A 21,400-nucleotide genomic window follows, 5' to 3' on the forward strand; every position below is an offset into this window, starting at 1 on the left:
TTAACGCTACAAACCACGGATTAAGCCACTACAATCAATCGATCGCTAATCTGCCCCGCATTAAAACCGTCCGCCCGCACGATCTCCTCCCCCTCCTCCCGCACAACCTCCTCCCCGCCGCCTCGCGCCACCGGAGCCACGGGAGCCGCCCCGTCGCGGGTCGCCGCCTCCGGAGCCGCAACTTGGCCCCCGCCGCCTCGCGCCACCGGAGCCACGGGAGCCGCCCCGTCGCGGGTCGCCGCCTCCGGAGCCGCAACTTGGCCCCCGCCGCGCCGCCGCTCCGCCTCCGCCACGCCGCCACTCCTTCTCCGTCGCAAGTAAGTTTCTATTGCTGAACTCATCTGTACTCAGAGACCAAGCAATTAGCCGCTGTTAGCCGCCGGAGCTGCCGGAGCCGCAACTTGGCCCCCGCCGCGCCGCCGCTCCGCCTCCGCCACGCCGCCACTCCTTCTCCGTCGCAAGTAAGTTTCTATTGCTGAACTCATCTGTACTCAGAGACCAAGCAATTAGCCGCTGTTAGCCGCCGGAGCTGCCGGAGCCGCAACTTGGCCCCCGCCGCGCCGCCACTCCGCCTCCGCCACCCCGCCACTCCTTCTCCGTCGCAAGTAAGTTTCTATTGCTGAACTCATCTGTACTCAGAGACCAAGCAATTAGCCGCTGTTAGCCGCCGGAGCTGCCGGAGCCGGCCGCCGCGCCCTTCGCCGCTGGAGCGGCCTCCGTAGCCGCCCGCCCGCCCGCCGCACCGGTCACCTCCATCGTCACCGCGGGTCACCTCCTCCTCCGCCGCCAGGAATCCCGTCACCGGCAAGGTAACTACACCCGTTCCTCCCGCCCTGCTTGCTGCGAATGTGTGATGTGTTGGTGCTTGATGCTGCGTGCTTGCCAGCTTGTCGCTGTGTGCTTGTCGCTGATGGTCTGCTGCTGCTGCTGCTGCTTTCCTCTATATGATATTTTAGTCTGACTGTTAGACTATGATCCACGCTCTTAAGGGAAGGGATTAGTATGCTGCTGAACTGGGGGTCCTCTGCCGCGAAGTAGGTTTGGTGTTGGGGCTGATGTTCCCCTTAGTGTCTGGGCATTTCAAGCCCCTTACATTCTTTCAATTTTGGTGAGAAGCGATTTACCTGTACACAAGTTTCAGTGAAATATTTTTTTCCGTTCAAAAAAAAAACTTGCTGCATTAATTTGTTTTATCTGCTGAGCAGGTGATGGCGCACGCTGACGAGCTTCCTGGACAAGATCTGTGTATTCTTCTCAATGGTGCAAAGTTGAGGTGTTCTCAAATCTCAATGACCTATTTTATTATTGACACTTGAATGCTCTCTTTTTTCTGATTAGTTTTTTTCTTTATTCTTATGTTCTTTACTGCTGATTTCAACTTTCCAAGGATTTATTAGTTAATAAAAGTTCGAGGATTGTTGGATAACATGGAGCCCTGGGTAGCTGAAGTAGATCCTTCCTTAAGCGCCAGATGCCTTCTGGTTCATACGAAAATCATGAAGCAAAACAGTAGAAGAATATAAGATGTTTAAAACAATGGCAGTCAAATGTTTAAGGCATGAAGAGTGCAGCAATGCGATGGCTAAGCTGATTAAGTCTAATAAGTGGGCTGGCCATCACGATTCACGAAGTCATGTTTAACTATCAATATGTGAACACAACATGTGATTATGTGGAGTTTGTGAGGAAAAATGATAAGTTAAGAAGCTAGCTGGGTGATTGTCCACTGACGTTTTTTCGGATAAGATTAATTGTCCACTGACGTTTGCATGGTATGTAAACTGCCTGTATCTTTTACTGACAGATCACTAATGTATACATTTTATGCATTGAATATCACTGAGCATCATCTTCTGACTGATATGGACAATGTCTTGCGTTATCTTGAGGCGACTGGCCATATATGGACTTAGCCTAGAAGCGGGACCTAGAAGCTTCCATAATTCCAGAGAGGTAATTACCCCCCGTCTCAACTATATTTGTTTTAGTTGGGAGTTGTGTGCTTGTATCTCTCCTGGAAAATCGCCACCGCCAACCCGCGGCTCGCCACTCCTCAACTGCTGCCCCATGGGCGCTAGCGAAGGGGAGCCAAATAATTTTGTGTCATGATGGAGACGTGCGTTGCACGTACACATTTACTAGTAGTAACAAAAAAAAGAACAGCATGAAGAAACAGAGTCTCATCTTATAACGATTGCAGTTGAAGTTGAAATGCATTGGATATCCTTACATAACGATTTCAGACAAGAAACAGAGTCATAAAGCAACCATGTGAACTGACAACTGAGCTGAAGAGGAAGGAAACAGAGCAAAAATCACATACAAGTGGAAGTACATGAAACAAACACTACTACACACGATCTTCTGAGGATGGCGTCTGGTCTGGTGTTGGGATCATGTGGTCAGGCTTCACAATGCCCGCGTGCGTGAGGAGAGCCCAGATATGAGTAAGAAATTCCCCTCCTTGCCCAAGGCGTTCCATGTGCTCCGCGGCTTTGTCTGATGGCGCGATGTAGATGATGGTCTCAGCCCAGAATTCTGCCAGCACCTTCCAGCGGAGGCCCACATCTTTCGCTTCCAGATCCCTCCCTAGCTTCAATCCTTTGATGAGGATGCTATCCTCATTGTTGTTGGTGGCAGAGTCCTGGGCGATGGTAGTATGGTCGGTGTTGCTGCCGTCGCTGGAGTTGTGGATGATGTTATCCATGTTGCTGCTGACTGGAGGAATGCGGATTATGGTAGCATGGTTGCTCCTGCCGCTTTCGGAATCCTGGATGATCCTCAGCAATCTGTGCCTAGTCGGTTTGTCGTCACCCAGCGCACTCTGTACTTTCTTCAGTAAGTCATGGACGATGAATAGTGTGTCTGTGGCATTCTCGGCAAGCAATTCTGGAATGAAGTACATTAAGTAGGCACAATATTTGGATAAGGTGCTGGCAACTTTCTGTGCACCGCTGTGAGGCCGCTCCTCTGCTCCATCGGGAGAAGCAATATTGTAGTACTCAGTTGCAATGTGCCAAATAAGCATCACTGTTATCTGGCTATCATCCTCCAGTGTAGAGGAGAAATCTCCAAGGACACCATTACGCTCCAATGACGCTCTTCCATTAGTTAGTGGACCACCACCGTTGCTATATTTCCGCAAACAAGAAACTATATCACTCTTGACCAAATCAGGAACCACCACAAACTTCTTCATTGAGAATATCATTGGATAAATGATCGAAAAATAAATGAGGTTGTATAGTATTGCAAACACTAGATTAGTGGGGGTGGTGCTCAAATAGAGCCAATCGACAAGCAAGTTGCCTCCAATTACCGATGACTGCCCGATCTTATTACTCCAATATCCAAACAAATTAATTCTCCTGCCGAGAAAATTGTAAAACTTAAACCTTGTAAGAAAACGAATGATGGATGGAATGAGTTTGCCTGTATCTCGTCTGGTATAACTGCAAGCCATTGAAACCAAGGCCCAATCCGACGTCAGATAGAGTACAGCTTGCAGAACTTCAAACAGAAAGAGAGCTCCCATAATCACAACTGTAACAGTAACATCAACCCTTCTCGTGCCAACCTCGATTATAGGTTCAAGTGTGTTGACGATGGGGGGATGTACAATCAGAAGTACTCCAACAATAGATGTACTAATCAATTTGAGAACAACTATCACAAGGTTATTACCCTCGATGGAAAAGATAGATGCATGCTTTGTGAAGAAGAAGTCATAGAGGAAGCCCAACTCTACCTCTATGACATGGAATGCTCCTGAGTAATGGTTGCCTTGATCCTCTTTCAGAAACAAACCCTCAAGTGCAAACTTGAGCGTCTTAGGTAGTCCTGCTTCGGCACAATCCATCCCAAAGTAACGGCGGCGCAGCAAGTGAGACAGAGAAAAGGAGAGGCATACATCTCTCAGCTGCTTTTTGAGCAGGCTCTCATCATCGAATGCCATGTCCCAGATTGCCTCGATGGTGATGGCACAATCCTCATCACGTCTGTTGTTTGGTTCCATAAAAGGATGCCAAACAAGGTATTTGCAACCATTCATTGTGAAAGCCTCCTCTTGAGTAGCTCTAGATCTTGTGTTAATCTGAACCTGAGCCCTCATGTAGTCGGCTACTACTTTGCTGGGACTGGAATTCGTGACCATCCAAGCAGCAACTATTCTTTGCGAAAGTGCCCCCAGCACCATGCCAGTTAGCATTAGAAGAGGAATGGCAGTTGAGTATGAAGAATCTTTCGGGCCAGAGGTAATCAGCCCAGCTATAGCGAGTAGATACACAAAATACTGAAGGAGCTCAAAGAGGTAGCGCTTCCACTGCTTGTTGTCTTCGATACTATAAGCCATGATGGCGTTGGCGCACCCGGCTGCCCAGAAGAGAATCAGAGCCCAAATAGGATATAACATGTTCTTCACGGGCGAGGTCACCATCTGACCAAGGGTGTATGTGATCAGAGGGAAACTGAGCGTGTAAGCTACCCAGAGAGTACCTTGGACGAGCCAATGGCCGGACCGCCGGCGCCAAGGACCGAGCACGAGTTGCAGGAACAACATCGCAGCTGCCATGGCCACAAAAGCTTCATTCCGGATGACTATCTGCCGGGGATTCTCCAGGTAGGGGGACAAGGCCTCCAGCTCCTTCGTCCTGTTCATCGCAACTTGGTGACCATCCATGCTGACAAACTGATGACTCCCTAGCTCACTCTTTTCTCATGGATCTTCCTTTGCTTCAGAGCTCGTGTAAGCCTGGTCTAGGGTGTGGTGTTTCCTGCTGGGGCGTTTGAAGGAGGCATATATGTCTTATTTCTTCCCTCCGAGTTGTTGCCGCTTATAAGTACAGCTAATCAAACTAATTTTAAAGGGTTACTGCTTCAGATATCGTCTCCCCAGCACACCCCCAGCATGTGACTTCAAATTACAATAACCGAAAGGGTTAAAGATAAGCAGTGTGGAATGTTATCACGTGCATAGCAAGTTGATGTTGTACTTATCTTGCCCTCTTTCGCAAAAAACAAGTCATTTAACTTTTGTAAAGTCTGAATCATGCAATAAAAAATAATCAAATATCAATATCTACTATACCAAACCAAATATCAATATTGATTGATTTGGTGATAATGATTTGGAATTGTAGGTATTGACCTTTTTTTATATAAATATGATCAAACTTCTAAAAAATGACTTAATCACTACACCAGTGATACGAGAAGCAAGCATTCTTCTCCAGCTGACGTACCAACGCCTCACTACTACTTAATTAGTTAAAGATACGTTGTGATGTTTTCAATTCTCCATCAAGAGGCGGGCAACTATCTCTTTTAACACTAGAGCTCGGATCGCCTTCCTACTGGTTTTCTTCTTGGTCTCCCCAACTAGGGGAAACCTCAAAGCAAACAACAGAGCAACACCTATCTTTTTTCTTTAAGCACGGCAAAAGTAAAGGACTGTAACAGATTGTACCGTGTGCTACATACAAGAGGGAGACAATACCATTGAGGTACCAACAGTGGCGGCGCCAGGTTCTAGAGGGTGGGTATTTATTTTAGAGGAGGGTATTCATTTTGCCCAAATCATCACTGTTTTGAAAAAAAAATCGCCTGTTTTACATAAAATTTCAATGGTTTGTCAAAATCTTGGGTATTCAACCGAATACCCAAGAAGACCCCTGGCGCCGCCCCTGGGTACCAAGAAACACCAAATCAGTTCTACTAGGATCCATCCAGAGTTCCATCTTATATGGATGTGAATCATTCTTTTTCACCATTCAAAAAGTAGAGATTCTGACATTTTTCTTTACAGGACTATTCATCAATTTAATTACATGTAGCAATGCACTGTACGTTTAATATTTAAAGGGGGCTTTAATACGCTTTGGGACATCGTTGTTTACAAAAGGCTACATCTTTTGATGCCGCTCCACCACCCAGCAGGTGACCAACACATACCTCTGTTTCACACTACTCCCTTCGTTTTTAAATATTTGTCTTTCTAGACATTTCAAATGAACTACCACATACGGATGTATGTAGACACATTTTAGAGTGTAGATTCACTCATTTTGTTCCGTATGTACTCACTTGTTGAAATATCTAGAAAGACAAATATTTAGGAACGGAGGGAGTAGAAGCAAACGGTCATGTGTGAAACAAAAAACAGGTGAGTGCTTGTAGTTGAATTAAACCATCGATGAAGTCCTGAGTCTTTGAAAGTCTTTTGAAAATACAGTATATGGTAGGCTGCCACCCCATCCATTGTTGAAATGAAGAAGGTGGGAAGAGGATACTTTCAACTAAATTGGAGAAGATCCTATGATAAGTTGATAACAAATGACCCGAGAGCTTCAAAATATATACTCGCTCCATTCCTAAATATAAGTCCTTTTAGATATTGCACTATAGAGACTACATTCGGATGTATATAGACACATTTTAGAGTATAGATTCACTTATTTTGCTCCGTATGTAGTCTATAGTGTAATCTCTAAAATGACTTATATTTAGGAACCGAGGGAGTATGTTCTGGAGCATACAACTACAGTCAATTGTTTTCCCTTTTTTTTCACGAATATGCCATAGAGAGTAGAAATACAAGAGTGCAACTCCCAATCTAGGTACACCGGTAGGCGTAACTGGGAGTGCTAGCGAGCAGGAGAAAGAAGGGTTGCTCAGCCCTGGTACAAGATTAACTTGCTCGTAATATTTCACTCAGACCTTTCACGTCGGCAGAGGCAAAAAGGCGCACCCCATCCTTGATAGCAGCGACTAGGATTGTCGCTGAAGGTTGCAGCCCATCGAAGATGCCAGCGTTGCGATGCTTCCATAAGGACCAGACAAGGCTAGGGAGTTCAGGCCTTTGCGCAGCCAGACTGGTGATACATCGGAGGCAGCCAGTTGAAGAAGCCAACCGATCCATCAGAGGCAGTAGATAGCCAGTCAATTGCTTTCAATATAAGAAGGCTCATTCTTAATCAACTGCTTGTGTAGTTCACAATTTCTGTTCATTAACATGCCTCCGTTACAGTGCTTACACAGCTATGTACAGTCTGAATATTTAAATTGAACAACACAAATTGAATTACATCAGAAAAATAAGCAAAAGCAGGCTGACATGGAAACGAGATTGTTGTAATATTGTACTAAAGCATGATTGCAAACAAAAGAGAGTATCCATCGTTGCCAGAGTCAAACTTGCTTAAATTTTATCAAATTTATAGAGAAAGATCGATATCTACTGTACCAAATAAATACAATATGAGAGGTTCCCCACCAGAATTTTCATTAAAAATTGGCCTAAAGCCAGATGTTCATGTTCATCAATACAAACAGGGGACAGAGAGAGTGTGTTACAGAGTTGTAGAGGGAGCTGAAGGAGAAGACAGTGCAGCCATGCATCCGCGTCGGCGCGATGAAGAAGGGGAAGGCGGCGCTGACAGAGGATGGCGTCGTTGGAGCACATCTTCCTCGGGGCGGAATGGACGGGCGGCTGACTCTCGAACACCTCCGCATTCCGGCTGCTTCCAGAGGACCCAGAGAAGCAGAGGCGCCCTGGGGAGTTGTAGGGAGCGCGGAAGAGCGGAGATCCGCCGGCTCAAGATATGAGTGTATATATTTCATTGATGAAGAAACGCCGCCGGAGAGGGACCTCCTCCGCCTTGCCGCGGCGCCGCTGCCGTGCCGTCCCGGCGGCTAGGTTTTCCTCTCGGGGTCGATCGAGCTGGCTGAAATGTTCTTTTTTAGGCAAAGCTGGCTGAAATGTGCCTCCAGCCTAACTGGGCTTAGTTCTACTATTACTTCCCTGGGTATTGGACCTCTAGGTTAAGCGGGGGCCTCGTGACAAAATTAATCCTGATTGCGCCTGGCCCTTCTCTCTCACACAAAAACATGTACCAGCGATAATTCTAAAGAAAGAGTGCCAGTGATTTGCACTTTATACTTTCTTGTGGATATGATTATTCTTTCTTTCTTTCTTCTTTGCAAGGGGTATGATTATTCTTTCTAGTGGATATGATTATAAATAAGGGCTGTTTTTAAGGGAAATGTACAATAATTTGTTGTAAAATAAGCACTATTTTCAGGGAAAATGAAAATTAGTTTGTTACATTTTCACTAGAAACGGACCTTATTTTGTACTCCCTCTGTAAGAGTTCTATCTAAACACTCTTACAGAGGGAGTACAAAATAAGGTCCGTTTCTAGTGAAAATGTAAAATGATTTCCTGTCGAGTGTTCTATTGCACATTTTGCATGGGACTGAACAACTTTGGCTTTGTGCATTCACAGTGTGCCCCCTTTTGAACCACCTTGCTGTATCCCTTCACAAAAACAGTTCCGAAACAAAGACCCTGACGCCGAAACCGAATCACAAACATGGCAACAAAGGAAACATTTATAACCAATCTGCCAATTTGCCTAGCGTAAACCAATCAATAGGTACATTTTGCAGTCACCCACAACAGCACGTATGGTATGGTACAGGGGAATTTCCCATCGAACCAACTTGTGCCGATCCGATGATCAGCGTAACGGCTCCTACCTTTTCCGGCCTCTCAGCTATGCGCAACAAGCAGCATACCAGCTTGTTCCGTAGAACTGGAAACCCTGGATTTCACACGAGGTTTTTGAAGTCTTTACTTCACACAGGGGGGCATTAACCCAATGAGCGGTCATGTGAAGGTTTAACCCAACACTGAAGTTAAACTTCCCTTTCATTCAGAGAATCTGCCACTCGTCTTCTCCTGTTTCGCCAGAGCAGTCGAGGTCCTCCGCGTCGATGTTGTCGGAGACGCCGTAGCCTGAACAGCCGGACCCGTCATCCTGGTTGTACATCTGTTTCGACGGCTGAACTGACTGCACGACAGTGAAGAGCGGTGCTCCGTTCGCCTGCTCTGCCAACTCTGAGGCCCGAGAACAGAAATCATCAAAGTCATCTGCATACAAGAAGTTGGAAAGAAATAAAAAGGTTACGAGGCTAAAATTTGAATGACCCGACTCATGAATCTGAGGGACGGAAGTTCACCTTTGTCACGGCAGTAAAAACCAATAGCCAGGGATGGATCTATCAGGTCTAGAGGCATATCTCGGACGGTGCTGTCCAAGAGTTGATACACGGATTAGGGTTTGGCCATTTGAGAATGGAAGGGAAACTGAACAGTGGAACCGTCTTAATCGTCTGTAACTAGAATGGTGCACATACCTGCAGTGGTACGAGGAAGTGTCCGCCTCCAAGTTATCAGATGCTATGTTAACTGCCTGGCATTAAAGAGGAGCCCAGTATTAGCACCATAGCTCAAAAAGTCAAATGCCCCAAAGCACAGATGCTATGCATAACAACTTGATATGATTGTTGATAGAAAATTGCATTCCAACCGAACAAGAGACGGCAGAAATAGATACCCACAAGAACTATAGATCGGGCTAAAATCAACAGAGTGGAACAAAATAAATATATGCTTAAGATTTTAAAAAAATAAGCATTCTACATGTGTGCAGCATAGTGAAATGAACCCTCGGACAGCCTATCGTGCTCTTTTCTTTCCCTGAATACCTGCTCTATCGTTTTCCCCGAGAGGAAGTCAGCTTTTCATGCACTGAGAAAAATAATTGTTTGCGACTCCAGAATTCTTGTGAGTTGTGACACATGTTGACATGTAACACACGCGATTCTGAACTACAGAGTGGACTAGCCAAGCCAATAAAAGCAACAAATGCCTTTCTCAGCAGGGCATGCAAATAACAGGATCCCAAAATGCGATAGTTGGTTGCTAGTAGTGATGACAGCATGCATAATAGACACTACTACTAACTCATTGAATGGGGGGATGGAGCTGAGAGCTTCGTTCAAAGGAACTGATTAGTTCAGTGGTGTTAAATTAAACTCTAATTATAGATACAACGAATAGATATCATGTTTGCATTCCATACAGCTTATAGATCAGATTGCGATATTCACCAAAGGTACAAAAACTACAAGCCTGCAACATTTGTGAAAATGATGTCTGTATGTGCTAAATAACTGAAAAGCCTGTAGTTTTTACCAGCTGAACCTCATGGGGATCTAGGTAGAGTGCCCTGTCATCCTGCACCCCAGCAATGTAAGTTGATGCTCCAGGTTTTCCACCTAAAATGCCCAAGCTTTGAGGAAATGTGAATGTCTCCTTTAGTAGTGGGATGTACCTGATAGTATGTCCCATGGCAGGAAAAGGTTAAAATTAGAATAATTTCGTACCAAAGCCACCAATAAAAACATTTAGTATTCACAGGGGCACCCCTACTCATAACCTAGTCTAATTGATAGCTTTCACAGGTCAAAAGATTAATTTGCCTCTATCTGATGAAGATCAGGAAAACTAGCCACCAAAACAGAGTATAAGGGATATTTTAAAAGTAACAGAAATGTAGTCAAGTAATTGGTAGGTCAGCAAGGCACTTCACCATTTGTATTCGTAATTTTACTGAGGATGAACTAGCCACCAAAACAGAGTATAAGGAATATTTTAAAAATAACAGAAATGTAGTCAAGTAATTGGTAGGTCATCAAGGCACTTCACCATTTGTATTCCTAGTTTTACTGAGGATGGCTATCAGATAGTATGTGACACCATGGCAGGAAAAGGTTAAAAATAAGAACAATTTCCTACCAAGCCATCAACAAAAACATTTAATATTCAGAGGCGACCCCCATGCATAACCTAGTGTCCTAGTCTAGTTGATAGCTGTGAAGGGTTGAAAGATCAATATGCATCTATATGATTAAGACCAGCATCAGGAAAACTAGCCACCAAATCAGATTATAAGAAGTGTGTGGTGTATGTATTTTAAATAACAGAAATATAATCACGTAACTGATAGGTCAGCAAGGCACTTCTCCATTTATATTCCTAGTTTTACTCAGGATGACTATCATCAGATTGCCAAAAATAGATACAGGAACCGCCAAAGCACAAAAAAAGTAGTGACTCGCTGATTACCTTGGATTAATTTTGTCAAGACCAAGAACCAGAGGAACCAACAAAAGAATAGGCGACCATGCTGATTGATCCTTGTTGAAATCATAGCAAAGCTGAGCAGCAACATCAATGCAAACAACTGGAGCTCCACCTCTTTCACCATCTTCATCACCCGAGACCACATAGAGCGCCATAGGAAAACTTTCATTCCTATTTATAACTTCAGGTTGCTCTCTGTTTGTGCGGATAAGGGTTTGCCATGCCCGACACATAGCATATGGACCCACCCATGATCCAGCAGCCAGACCGTAACTCTTTCCAGCTTGAAGTAAATTGTGAATGGAGAAAGCACAGGCTTCAGAATCACCGAACAGGTGTAAGATCCTTATATATTCTGGGTTAGATGGCTGCATATGAACATTGACCACTATAAGAAACCCTACATTAAGAATTAAAAGACCACCATCACCTACTGTAACTGAATAGAAACACTTCAATTCTGCCTTTCGCATAGTGAGCAGCTCTATGAGATCAGAGTAGGGAAGTCCTGTATCTTACATTCTGTGCTGGCTTTCTCCAAGACCTTCCAAGATGATGAAAAATCAGTGCCTGCAAAAAAAAGAAATGTGTCCAAAGCCCAATTTAGTAACAGCGCTACAGCAGCAGTGGTCAGTTAAGGAAGGGTTTCAAAACAAACAAATCAAGCGCAGACTCACCTGTGCAACCAGCATCTGACTGCTTCTAACCATGCAACCCCAGTTGACATCACTTGTGAGCTTGGAATCAGATATGGCATCAAAACCTGTGACCAAAAAAATGATCATGTCAACAGCTCGCGGCCAACTCTGCCACATTGATAGTTTTAGTATACACATTGTTCTGCAAACAAGAACAGGCCAAACTAACCTTTCCTGTAGGTGATCCATATCCTTGACGAGAAGTCTTCCAAGAACGCAGCATGCCCGCCCTCAGAATCCGAGTCACTCGACGACTCCTCGGACGACAGCTTGTAGCATTTTCCAAGGAACTGGACGTCGGCGGCGGTCAGAGCCTTGCCGCATCCCAGGAAACGCCACATGGAGCCGCCACCCACAAACCGCCTCAGAACCCTCGACCAAGCATAGGACCCGGAGGCGTGCCCCCCTGACCTGCCTGACTGATCCTGGTCTGGCTCAAAGATGGTGAGAACGCTCGAGAGGATCGAGGCCTTGCACTGTTTCGGGCCGCCGTCCTTCCTCTGCTCCTCTGGGGCGGAAGAAGTAGACGAAGAAGAAGAGGCTACGGCGGCGTCTCCCACGCACGACGATGATGGCGTAGGATTGGATGGTGGTGCTGCACCCCTCTCAGGCAAGCTCGTCATTACCTAGCGCGGCATGTGTGCGTCAATCAGGGCATCAGGCACCCACAAAATGTCCTACTAGTACAATCAGACAAGCGGGCATCAGAAGTCAGAATTGCAGCCTCCCTCATTCGAACTTAGAAGAACATGGTCAGAAGTCAGAACTAGTATAAAATAAACACAGGACAGAGGTTAACTAACACCAGCACACAGAGAAGCTCGGTACATGACCTACCTAGTACCTATACGCCATCCACAGAAGACTTAGCTCAGCCTGCAAATGTAAATGGGGACAGACAGGGCAACGCAAGGCAGTAGGACAAACAGGTTACAAGCAATCGCAATAGACATGTGTGCGTGCATCGATCTGCTACCCGCAGTTTCCTACCAATTCAATCATGCAATCCAGGCATCAGAAATGAGAACCGCAGCCCCATTCTAACTCCAGAACATGGTGAGAAGTCAGAACTAGTAAGTATGAAATGAACACAGGGCCAGAGGTTAACAGCAACACGCACCACACCGGGAAGCTGATGCTCGGAGACATGACCTACCTAGTACATATACGCCATCAACAACCTAGCTTAGCCTGTAATTGCAATTGGGGGCAGGGCAACGCAGGCAGTAGGACGAACAGGTTACGGGCACCCGCAATTGACTAGATCATCGTCCACTAGCAGCAGACAGCACGAAACGGAATCGAGCCAATCCTACGAGCCCCGCGCGGAAGGGGAGCCCAGCTGGGGCATAGCATGGCGCGGCGGGCAGCAGCAGGAGAGCAGGGACTGGGGAGAGGGGAGAAGGGGGGAAGGGTCAGCTTACCCGCCTGCGATCCGAGGCGTGGGGGAGGGCGGTCGCGGGGGGGAGCGGCCGGCGGCGAGGGATCCGGGCGGCGGAGGGCGCGAGTCGGAGGGGGGAGGAGGTGGCGTGGCGTGGCGGAGGAGGAGGCGGGGTGGGGAAGGAAGATGGGGACGGCGAGTCCTTCCTTGGCTAGCTGCCCAGCTACTGCGGGAGGAGAGGGGAGGGAGGGGGTAGGTAGGCGGGCCTGGACGGGCCCAGCGGTCAGCGGCAGGGGGCGCGGACCCGAATCCAAAACGTGCTGGCGTTTGGGTCCGGGCGGTGCCGTGCGTGCGGACGGATGCTTTCCCCTAAGGTTTTCGTCCCTCTATTTAAAAAAAGTTTGTGGGGGAGAATCTGCAGCTGCACTGCACGGCACGGATTCTTCCCCGTTCCGTCCCGTTTCCTCAACAGCGACGAGAGGAGGAGACGATCAATGGGGAGGTGTGGTGTTGTGACACCATGGTTTTGAATTTCAGTCTCTGAAGTACTGTATATCCATTCGGTCGCCCAGGGGCGGAGCCGGAGCTAATGTCACGTTGATGTATCGACCACTTTAACATGGCGTAACCAATCTGTGATTAGATGGTTAGAGCGACTGCGGGTATCCCGGCTCATATAGGGATGAATGTATACGCGTGTATATGCGCGGTTGCGTCTATACTGTGTTAAAAGAAAACATGGTATAATTTGATTCTAAAAAAAAACATGGCGTAATTTTCTCGAGCAACGGTGTACTAAATAAAGCGTGTTTAGAGTCGGGCTCAGTTCTGCTCAAATATATCTTATGCAATCAAAACCGGCATTCTCCTGTCTTCGGAACTTTGGGACTACAAGACTCGGTTGTTGTTGTTGTTGTTTGTTGGTATATATGGTGGCAACGAAAATAGTTGAAGAAAGGAGAATCGGTCGCAGGACCGCCCTGCCTTTGCAATTCAAGCCTTAACGTCCCACTATGGGGCTGCTGCTCCTCACAGTTTAAACCTTATGAAATATCATGGACAAAGCCAAGAGTCGGCTGCTGAATACTGATGCTTCTTTCCATGACAATGTTTGTTGCTATGGAGTCGAAGCTGCGGCGGCGGGGCCCTGTGGTATACGATGACTGGCTGCAAGTAGCCCGTTCGACGATCTTCCATGGCGCCAGCTTTCATCTGGTTTTGTTCTTTTGAGTTCTCCGTCAGAGTCGGAGCTGTGTTGTCTGGTTGCAGGTCCACATGTTGTTGATGAGGGTGGGCTTTGCCCTGTGTGTGTCGGTCTTTGAGAATGGGCTTGGCCCTTGTTGTTTCAATTTTTGCTCAGTTTTCTGTAATTAACTGGACAATTCTCTAATAAATGAGGCAATCTTTGCATCTGTTTCGAAAAAAATAGATGCGCTGGTGTTTTTCTTCGTAATAACATGGGGAAGGCAGTGGCTGGTGCGGCAACCTTTTTAAGTTATGTCCTTAATGCTGCCTCGGCTGAGGCCATTGCTTTAGACTACCCACAGTGAGGAGTAATTTAGACTAGTAACATGCAATGGTCTCCCCATAGTGGGTAGTAACATATGTGGGGTGTCATGCAACTCTTATTTATTAGGTTATAGGCTCATCTTGTATTGGTATGTGTGATTTTACTCTTAGTACTAGTAACTATCTATGTTACTACTTGCTTCTCTTTCATCATTAATTACTTGTCATGTCATATAGTTTGTCTAGATAAATATGATGTTACTATTTATGTTATTCCTACTGTGGCTACTCTTACTAAAAGGAATGAAGCTGGTAGAGAGTTTGGGATGCAGCCAGGTTACAATTCATCTCATTCGTTGGAACTAATCAATGCATGCAATGGTGCTTCTCAGATTTTCAGCCCTCATACATCCACGCTGGCGGAATGTTTTGCAAAGGCTACGATGATCAGAGAAGTTTTTTTTTTTACTGCCTCGGGAGGCAAATTGTGTATCTCAACCAACTAGCGAAGCGCTCTATGATTCTCAATGAGATTTTAATAGGGATGGTGATCCACCCTCGTTTCTGTTGCCCTTTGTCTTGAGAGATGTAACTCTTGATTAATAAAGTTTGAGGGTAGTTCAAAAAAAAGTTGGCTCTGTTACACGTGATTTTTTTTGGTTGGGGTAGTTAAAAAAAACACATGTTATCACACATATTACCACACACGCGAATTTCGACATCCTTAACCACACACGCAATCAAGAAGCAATCTACACAACCCTCGACCGCCGTCACTGGTTCCCTTGCTCTTCGCCGGCCGCTGCGGCGGCCGAAGGGTGGGGGAACCTCGGATCGGATGACCGGTTCTTGTAGGTTCCTCGAGTTCTTCGCCTCCGGTGTAGGGGCATCAACAGCGACAAGAATAAGGGTGCTTCAACCCGCCCCAAATCGGTGTTCCTTCCTGGAGGAGCGTTGACAGGCTGGCGTTTGGAGTCGATAGTCGCACAGCAAGCCTAGCGTGTTAAGGGTTTGTCTATGGCGGCAACGTTCACTGGAGCGGATGATGTTGCACGGTATTGATTTCACCAAGTTCCGCCTCTGCTTGATGAAGCTCAGCAAGATACGGCTTCGTCGGGGAACTTGCGAGTTTGGTGTCCCCCATCTCCGTCTGGCCGGAGCTGGGATTATCTCTCGTCCCTTCTCGTTACTACCTTTTCCGAGACAACGATCTCGAGAGATCGTGGTCGTCGGCATCTTCTGAAGGAAATATGCCCTAGAGGCAATAATATAAGTTATTATTTATTTCCTTATATCATGATAAATGTTTATTATTCATGCTAGAATTGTATTAACCGGAAACATAATACATGTGTGAATACATAGACAAACAGAGTGTCACTAGTATGCCTCTACTTGACTAGCTCGTTGATCAAAGATGGTTATGTTTCCTAACCATAGACATGAGTTGTCATTTGATTAACAGGATCACATCATTAGGAGAATGATGTGATTGACTTGACCCATTCCGTTAGCTTAGCACTTGATCGTTTAGTTTGTTGCTATTGCTTTCTTCATAACTTATACATGTTCCTATGACTATGAGATTATGCAACTCCCGTTTACTGGAGGAACATTTTGTGTGCTACCAAACGTCACAACGTAACTGGGTGATTATAAAGGTGCTCTACAGGTGTCTCCAAAGATACTTGTTGGGTTAACGTATTTCGAGATTAGGATTTGTCACTCCGATTTTCGGAGAGGTATCTCTGGGCCCTCTCGGTAATGCACATCACTCAAGCCTTGCAAGCATTGCAACTAATAAGTTAGTTGCGGGGTGATGTATTACGGAACGAGTAAAGAGACTTGCCGGTAACGAGATTGAACTAGGTATTGGAATACCGACGATCGAATCTCGGGCAAGTAACATACCGATGACAAAGGGAACAACGTATGTGGTTATGCGGTCTGACCGATAAAGATCTTCGTAGAATATGTAGGAGCCAATATGAGCATCCAGGTTCCGCTATTGGTTATTGACCGGAGACGTGTCTCGGTCATGTCTACATAGTTCTCGAACCCGTAGGGTCCGCATGCTTAAAGTTCGGTGACGATCGTAATTAGGGTTTTTGTGTTTTGATGTACCGAAGGTTGTTTGGAGTCCCGGATGTGATCACGGACATGACGAGGAGTCTCGAAATGGTCGAGACATAAATATTAATATATTAAAAGCCTATATTTGGATATCGAAAACGTTCCGGGTGAAATCGGGATTTTACCAGAGTACCGGGGATTACCGAACACCCCCCCAGGGGGGGGGGTTAATGGGCCTACATGGGCCCTAAGGGAGAAGAGGAGGGCCGGCCAGGGCAGGCCACACGCCCCCTCCCCCCCTAGTCCGAATAGGACAAGGAAGGGGGGGCGGCGCCCCCTTTCCTCTTTCCCCTTCCCCTTTCCTTCTCCAACAAGGCAAGAGGGGGGAGTCCTACTCCCAGTGGGAGTAGGACTCCTCCAGGCGCACCCCTAGGGCCGGCCACACCTCCCCCTCTCCCTCCTTTATATACGGAGGCAAGGGGGCACCCCATGACACACAAGTTGATCTTCGTGATCGTTCCTTAGCCGTGTGCGGTGCCCCCTTCCACCATATTCCACCTCGGTCATATCGTAGCAGTGCTTAGGCGAAGCCCTGCGTCGGTAGAACATCATCACCGTCATCACGCCGTCGTGCTGACGGAACTCTCCCTCAACACTCGGCTGGATTGGAGCTCGAGGGATGTCACCAAGTTGAACGTGTGCAGAACTCAGAGGTGCCGTACGTTCGGTACTTGGATCGGTCGGATCGGGAAGACATACGACTACTTCCTCTACGTTGTGTCAACGCTTCCGTTGCCGGTCTACGAGGGTACGTAGACAACACTCACCCCTCTCGTTGCTATGCATCACCATGATCTTGCGTGTGCGTAGGAAATTTTTCGAAATTACTACGTTTCCCAACAGTGGCATCTGAGCCAGGTTTTATGCGTTGATGTTATGCACGAGTAGAACACAAGTGAGTTGTGGGCGATATAAGTCATACTGCTTACCAGCATGTCATACTTTGGTTCGGCGGTATTGTTGGATGAAGCGGTCCGGATCGACATTACGCGTACGCTTACGCGAGACTGGTTCTACCGACGTGCTTTGCACACAGGTGGCTGGCGGGTGTCAGTTTCTCCAACTTTAGTTGAACCGAGTGTGGCTACGCCCAGTCCTTGCGAAGGTTAAAACATCACCAACTTGACAAACTATCGTTGTGGTTTTGATGCGTAGGTAAGAACGGTTCTTGCTAAGCCCGTAGCATGAACAATTTCATCATTTATCGGGACAACTTGACAAGTGCCCGAACAGTTTCGAGGAGGCGAAAAAAATCATGTGTCCTCTGGATTTACCGCACGTGAAATACCATGTGTGCATGAACAATTGCATCATTTATCAGGACGAGCACGCGGAGTCTATCATATGTCCGGTGTGCGGCGTCACTCGATACAAGAAGAGGAAGAAAGCTCCTTGAAAAGTGGTGTGGTACTTTCCGATCACTCCTCGTCTGCAGCGGTATTTCGTGGACCATAAGCTAGCAAAGCTCCTACGTTGGCACGCGGATAAGGAGGAGAAGAAGCGAGAAGATGACGGAAATTATCCGGAGATAAATAAAAAAGACAAGATGCTGAGTCACCCTTAGGTTGCGAGACAGTGGCAAGCGTTGAATTTCGAACACCCAGAATTTGGGAACGATTCAAGGAACATCGTGCTGGGCGCGAGCACTGCTGGAGTCAATCCGTTTAGCAGCCAGAGAAGCACACATAGCACCTGGCCTGTGTTTGTGTGGATGTACAATCTTCCTTCTTAGTTGTGCATGAAGAGAAAGTACATTCACATGAGTATGCTAATTGAAGGGCCGAAACAACCAGACCTGTTCCCTTTTCCTTTAACATTTCTTAAAGTAAAAAATTATGAGACTATAGGAATTTCCACCTGGAGCTTTAACATTTTGCCAACGACGTTTCCTAGTTCCCTCATCCAAGTCATTGTTCCTCGTCGAAGTCTAAAACGAGTTTAGATACCATGGCCTTTGCAAGTATAAGGCGTTGTTCCACTTGCTAGTCATCGTGCTAGCCACTGCCTCTGCTGCCGCGGGAAGGGCGGAGCATGGAGACAGTTGTGGAGGCCCCTTTGACGTGAGGATCATACAGATCGCGCCCGTCTAAAGCTCTGTACAGTGGCCCTTTCTTTGATATATACTTCTTCCGTCCTTAAGAGAATGTACTTCCAACTTTGTTGGAGAGTCAAATAATTTAAAATTTTGACCGAGTTTGTGCAAAAATATATCAGTGTTTGTGAAACCAAATAGGTATATGATGAAAAATATTATATCATGAATCAAATGCTACTAATTTGACGGCATAAATATTGGTGTATTATTATATAAATACAGTCAAACATAAAAAAAGTTTGATTTTTCAAGAAAGTTGAAGTACACTTTTTAAAGGACAGAGAGAGTACAACCCCAGGAGAGGCGGAAAAAAGGGCGACACTGTCTTCCCCCGGTGTCCGCCGGCGAGGCCACGGGTTCCCTTACCCTTCGTCGGCAACTTTGGCGGCGGGAGGTTGGGGGAATCCCGGTCCTCTGCTTTGATGTGTACATAGGGTGTGGAGTAGGGTTCTGGCTACCGACGATGTGGAGGTGGTGGTGCGGCCGGAGTGGAGTAGGGTATCGCGGCGTTTCCCCTTCTGCGGTAGAGTCCTTCGGGGCTTCGACGCTGCGCCGACGACTTGTGGTTCTCGCAGATATACAGATCTGTTGAGGTGTGCCGTTTTTGGGTGTGTCCACCACAGCGGAGATGGTGGATGTGCTATGGAATTTTGTCTTCTGGTTCCTTATCTACAATGGCATGGTATGCTTCGACCCTGCTGTAGAGCCTGGGAGGCGCCGGAGCGGAGGGACATCCTCAGCTCGCGTCGGTGGATGCAGTAGTTTGGTTCCTCATGGACCTGAATGTATTTTTGATGTGTGGAAAACCTGCGACCAGTTGATTGCGTTTGATATTTTTTGCTTTCACATTTTGATGATCAAATTTGGTGTGGCCGTATAATTTTTTTTTGCGGGGAAAAAAAAGGTCCGCTAAGCCGCCTAGCCCTCGCTTGCATGATACGTACTGTACCGTTGCCCGCCTAGCCCTCGCTGGCTTGATACGTACGCTTCTTGCCGTGGCCAACGCATGAAGTACGTAGGTAACAAGGCTCGCTAGCTTAAGCTAGCTGCTGGATGTATTCCGCTGAAAACAAGGTCCGCTGAGTTTTTTCTTCTTTTTTGTGTTGTCTTGGTACGCACATGCTTCGCCGCCGACCTTGACTTGATCTCCGTCTCTGCTGCCGACACCCATTCCCATTGTCCAGACATGCGACTAGAATCGCTTGGCGCATCATGCCGGTGCGGCGAGGTGGTGGAAGTTGGCGTCGTGGTTCATCATTGACACTGAGAGGTCCTTGCCGAGCTCAAATAGTTATGCACCAACGCCGCATATACCATTTTCCATGTCTGATGCCCTCTCGGGCATGCGCCTGGCGTGGACAAATGACCTCTTGGATGAGTACCTAAGCCGCCTGCCGACAGTTGTCGTCGGCTTCATATATCATTTATTTTTCCTTTTCAGAGCAAAATATATTAAAACTCTCATCTCGTTATTAAGCAGCAACGAACGGTGCTTCAGTTGGCTAGCTCACGTGTGCAGGACACAAGCCAACCGTCAAGGTCAATGTTTCGACACTTCGACTCACGGTGCGTGTCTAGTACTCCACAAGTTTGAGGACCGTATTGAGTTCGTATCCTCAAGTATGAGGACCGTATTGGTACACTTCCTGAGTACGAGGGCTGCTTTGGACCTAGCCAACAAGTTCGGGGGGCAATGATGCATTTTACTCTTTCGTGTGGCTAAGGGGGCCAATGCCCCCCCCCCCCCCCCCTCTCCCTGGTGTCTACTCCATCAGTTTTGAAATTACTTGTCGAAGAAATGGATGTATACATGTGTTTTACGCGTCTGTTACGGACCCCCTCTCGCGAGCCCTGCTGCTAAGCCAATCAGTTTGCTCCACATCGATCTCGAAACACAGCGACTTGGCTCTCTCTCGCTAGAAACTGACGACGCAAAAAGATGAATCGACTTGACAGCCACATGTGTATGTTGTTTTTCTTTATTGCTTCGGTCTGATTTTTTATCTGGCCTGGTTCAATTACAAGGGGGTATGCATGTATATATACTGATAAACCTAGTCGGTTCTGGACTCCAGTACTACACGGACACGTACACACACGTGTAACCGGACGTCGGGTTTAATCCTAACACAGGGGAGAAACAGAGCAGGGCAACGAGACGAAGCAGGTAAGGTTCAAAATCTCTTGTTTGTCTGCATGCGCAGGATGACATACATGGCTCTCTTTCTGCATTTCCTCGTCTTTGTGCTCCTCACTAGCCAGGTGGAGGCGAAAAGAGGGCCTACAAAGAGCGACTGGCTTCTGATCGCCATCATCATGCTTGGTGTCACCTCCGTCGTCATCGGCATTGAGAACCTCTACTTCGCCTGCTACACGGAGAGAACTCGCCGCTGCGCTTGAGACGAAGAGGCGGCCCGGAACAACCTATGCACACCCGTCCGTGGAGGTTTATACCCACGGAGCCGCCGCCACTGGGGCCATACGTCGAAGGGGTCGGTGCACGGGGTACATCACTTGCCCAGTCCCTATACTTGCCGACAGCGGCGGCGTATGTGGACGTTGTTTCCTCCTTGCAGGCACCGTCGCGGTGCTCCCAT

The 21,400-nt window shown here is 47.0% G+C and overlaps 2 protein-coding genes and 1 long non-coding RNA gene across 7 annotated transcripts; 1 reads left to right on the top strand and 2 right to left on the bottom strand.

Annotated features, from left to right (window-relative positions):
* The first annotated feature begins 60 nt into the window (after positions 1 to 60).
* LOC147987739 (uncharacterized) lies at positions 61 to 7,466 on the top strand. 3 transcript variants are annotated; one of them, XR_015617714.1, is made up of 5 exons: positions 61 to 317; positions 352 to 461; positions 640 to 809; positions 1,206 to 1,273; positions 7,330 to 7,466. It is a non-coding gene; the product is annotated as an uncharacterized LOC147987739 (long non-coding RNA). The 3 variants fall into 3 exon arrangements; XR_015617713.1 differs by having other exon boundaries at positions 1,206 to 1,953; positions 7,330 to 7,454; XR_015617712.1 differs by lacking the exon at positions 7,330 to 7,466 and having other exon boundaries at positions 1,206 to 2,487.
* LOC147987740 (uncharacterized) lies at positions 2,340 to 7,485 on the bottom strand. Its single transcript, XM_087545445.1, has 2 exons — positions 7,351 to 7,485; positions 2,340 to 6,997 (listed from the first exon to the last, which is right to left on the bottom strand). Exon 2 carries the CDS (start codon positions 4,676 to 4,678, stop codon positions 2,351 to 2,353), a length of 2,328 nt encoding a protein of 775 aa, XP_087401571.1. The 5' UTR covers positions 4,679 to 6,997; positions 7,351 to 7,485; the 3' UTR covers positions 2,340 to 2,350.
* Positions 7,486 to 8,378: 893 nt separating this feature from the next.
* Positions 8,379 to 13,288, bottom strand: LOC125540417 (cysteine protease ATG4B). Of its 3 annotated transcripts, none has more exons than XM_048704033.2 (9): positions 13,110 to 13,288; positions 11,855 to 12,311; positions 11,665 to 11,750; positions 11,507 to 11,557; positions 10,970 to 11,355; positions 10,037 to 10,175; positions 9,196 to 9,251; positions 9,019 to 9,089; positions 8,379 to 8,929 (listed from the first exon to the last, which is right to left on the bottom strand). In XM_048704033.2, exons 2-9 carry the CDS (start codon positions 12,306 to 12,308, stop codon positions 8,712 to 8,714), a joined length of 1,461 nt encoding a protein of 486 aa, XP_048559990.2. In that variant the 5' UTR covers positions 12,309 to 12,311; positions 13,110 to 13,288; the 3' UTR covers positions 8,379 to 8,711. The 3 variants fall into 3 exon arrangements, with proteins under 3 accessions (XP_048559990.2, XP_048559989.2, XP_048559988.2); XM_048704032.2 differs by having other exon boundaries at positions 11,855 to 12,362; XM_048704031.2 differs by having other exon boundaries at positions 11,855 to 12,365.
* Between the last annotated feature and the right edge of the window lie 8,112 nt (positions 13,289 to 21,400).

Source organism: Triticum urartu, chromosome 2A, assembly GCF_056163025.1.
Source record: "Triticum urartu cultivar PI428250 chromosome 2A, HENAU_Tu73, whole genome shotgun sequence".
NCBI classification, from domain to species: Eukaryota; Viridiplantae; Streptophyta; class Magnoliopsida; order Poales; family Poaceae; genus Triticum; species Triticum urartu.

Excerpts from the sequence above, each read along its gene's own strand:
- LOC147987740 (XM_087545445.1), bottom strand. The coding sequence starts at position 4,678 with ATGGATGGTCACCAAGTTGCGATGAACAGGACGAAGGAGCTGGAGGCC.
- LOC125540417 (XM_048704033.2), bottom strand. The coding sequence starts at position 12,308 with ATGACGAGCTTGCCTGAGAGGGGTGCAGCACCACCATCCAATCCTACG. Across the intron at positions 10,176-10,969 it reads CTTGACAAAATTAATCCAAG|GTACATCCCACTACTAAAGG; the intron begins GTAATCAGCGAG and ends ACATACTATCAG. Across the intron at positions 9,090-9,195 it reads ACTTCCTCGTACCACTGCAG|CACCGTCCGAGATATGCCTC; the intron begins GTATGTGCACCA and ends ACTCTTGGACAG.